Genomic DNA, 1,509 nt, shown 5'->3' with positions numbered 1-1,509 from the left:
CATTGAAATACGGATTTGAGGTATTCTTGACCCGAAATCCGTGAATATCAGAATGAACTAACTTTCACCGGAACATTACCAAACTGTCCTCGAAACCTCTGAAAATTCAACCAAGTCCTCACATAGGCCTAGACTCACCCCTTAATCCAATGAAATCGTCGTATTCCAATCTAAGCTTCCAAACTCCGAATGTTAACCATAATTAACTCTTGTCCTAATTTCACTTATACTTCAAACTCAACGGCTTAATTCCACAAAAAGATCCTTACACTAAAATTGACAGCACTCCTATAATTTTTTTTTAGGAGGAACATTTTTTTTTTAATTCCGCACTAAATATTTGACAATCATATTAGAATATGATCAATTCGTATTCTTGGAGAGAGGTTCAAACTATAAATTGCAATCTTTCTTTACTTGATGGAGAGATTCGATTCTTTATTGACCTACCTCTTCTTTTTTTAAAAAAATAAAAGACATAAGAGGATGTTTATTGTGTTGACCTACCAACAACCATTGCTCCACATGTTATTGGCTTACTCTTATAATTTCACTGTCTATAAATTAACTCCACATTGTGTTACTTGTTTATTCACAACTCTAAATTGCTTTCTTTCATTAATTTAAAAAAAAGATTTCCAATCTTTTTCACTCATCAAAAGAAACTATGGCTCGTTCCATTTGCTTCATGGCATTTGTGGTCTTGGAAATGATGCTCTTTGTTTCCTATGGTTTGTCTTTCATCATTTATTCCTCTTAAACCTCAAAATAAAATAATATGCAAAATCACTCTATTTTTTCCTTCAAAATATTAACTACTCCCTCTATTCCAATTTATATGAGTTAGTTTGACTTGAAAACAGTGGTAGGGTCTCTAATTCTTTTATGAAATCATAATTAAAAAACAATGTAACTAAGCAGTCTACGAACCGTTCAAATAAAGCCTAAAGAATTGTGAATTCATACATGCTTTAAAGTTATTTGTTATACGTTTGACAACTATGAAGAACTCTTGAAACAATTTGTTTGTTTTTATATATTCCTCTAAACATCATGCGAGCAATATTTATTTCGATTATGTCTCTTATTATAATATATTTAACTATATTTGAATGATTGTAGAGGTGCAAGCTCAACACATGTGCAAATCAACAAGCCATACCTTCAAAGGATTATGTTTTACCGACTCTTCATGTAGAAAAGCTTGTCTCAAAGAGGAGTTTGAAGGTGGACATTGTAGCAGACTCCAAAGAAAGTGCCTATGCACTAAGATTTGTGTATTTGAGAAAAATCCAAATGAAGTTAAACCAACTTTGGGTGGGGAAGCAAAAACTCTAAGTGAAACTATGCTTGAAGATTATATTATGATTGAGTAATTAAGTGAGATTGATTAAGGATTTGAGTGTCAAAAACAAAATCAATAATGTTGTGTTATTGGCCTTTAGTAGCCAAGTTGACAATTAAATAAGTTGTAACACATCATTTAGTCCTTTTAGAATCTTCTATCAA

At 31.6% G+C, this 1,509-nt stretch overlaps 1 protein-coding gene across 1 annotated transcript; it reads left to right on the top strand.

The window, feature by feature from the left end:
* Positions 1–667: 667 nt before the first annotated feature.
* On the top strand, positions 668–1,509 carry LOC107025691 (defensin-like protein). Its single transcript, XM_015226457.1, has 2 exons — positions 668–731; positions 1,123–1,509. The coding sequence occupies exons 1-2, from the start codon at positions 668–670 to the stop codon at positions 1,374–1,376; spliced, it is 318 nt and encodes a 105-aa protein (XP_015081943.1). The 3' UTR covers positions 1,377–1,509.

Source organism: Solanum pennellii, chromosome 7, assembly GCF_001406875.1.
Source record: "Solanum pennellii chromosome 7, SPENNV200".
NCBI classification, from domain to species: Eukaryota; Viridiplantae; Streptophyta; class Magnoliopsida; order Solanales; family Solanaceae; genus Solanum; species Solanum pennellii.
Note: the sequence above shows the minus strand (reverse complement) of the source record. Positions and strands in the feature narration are given on the sequence as shown.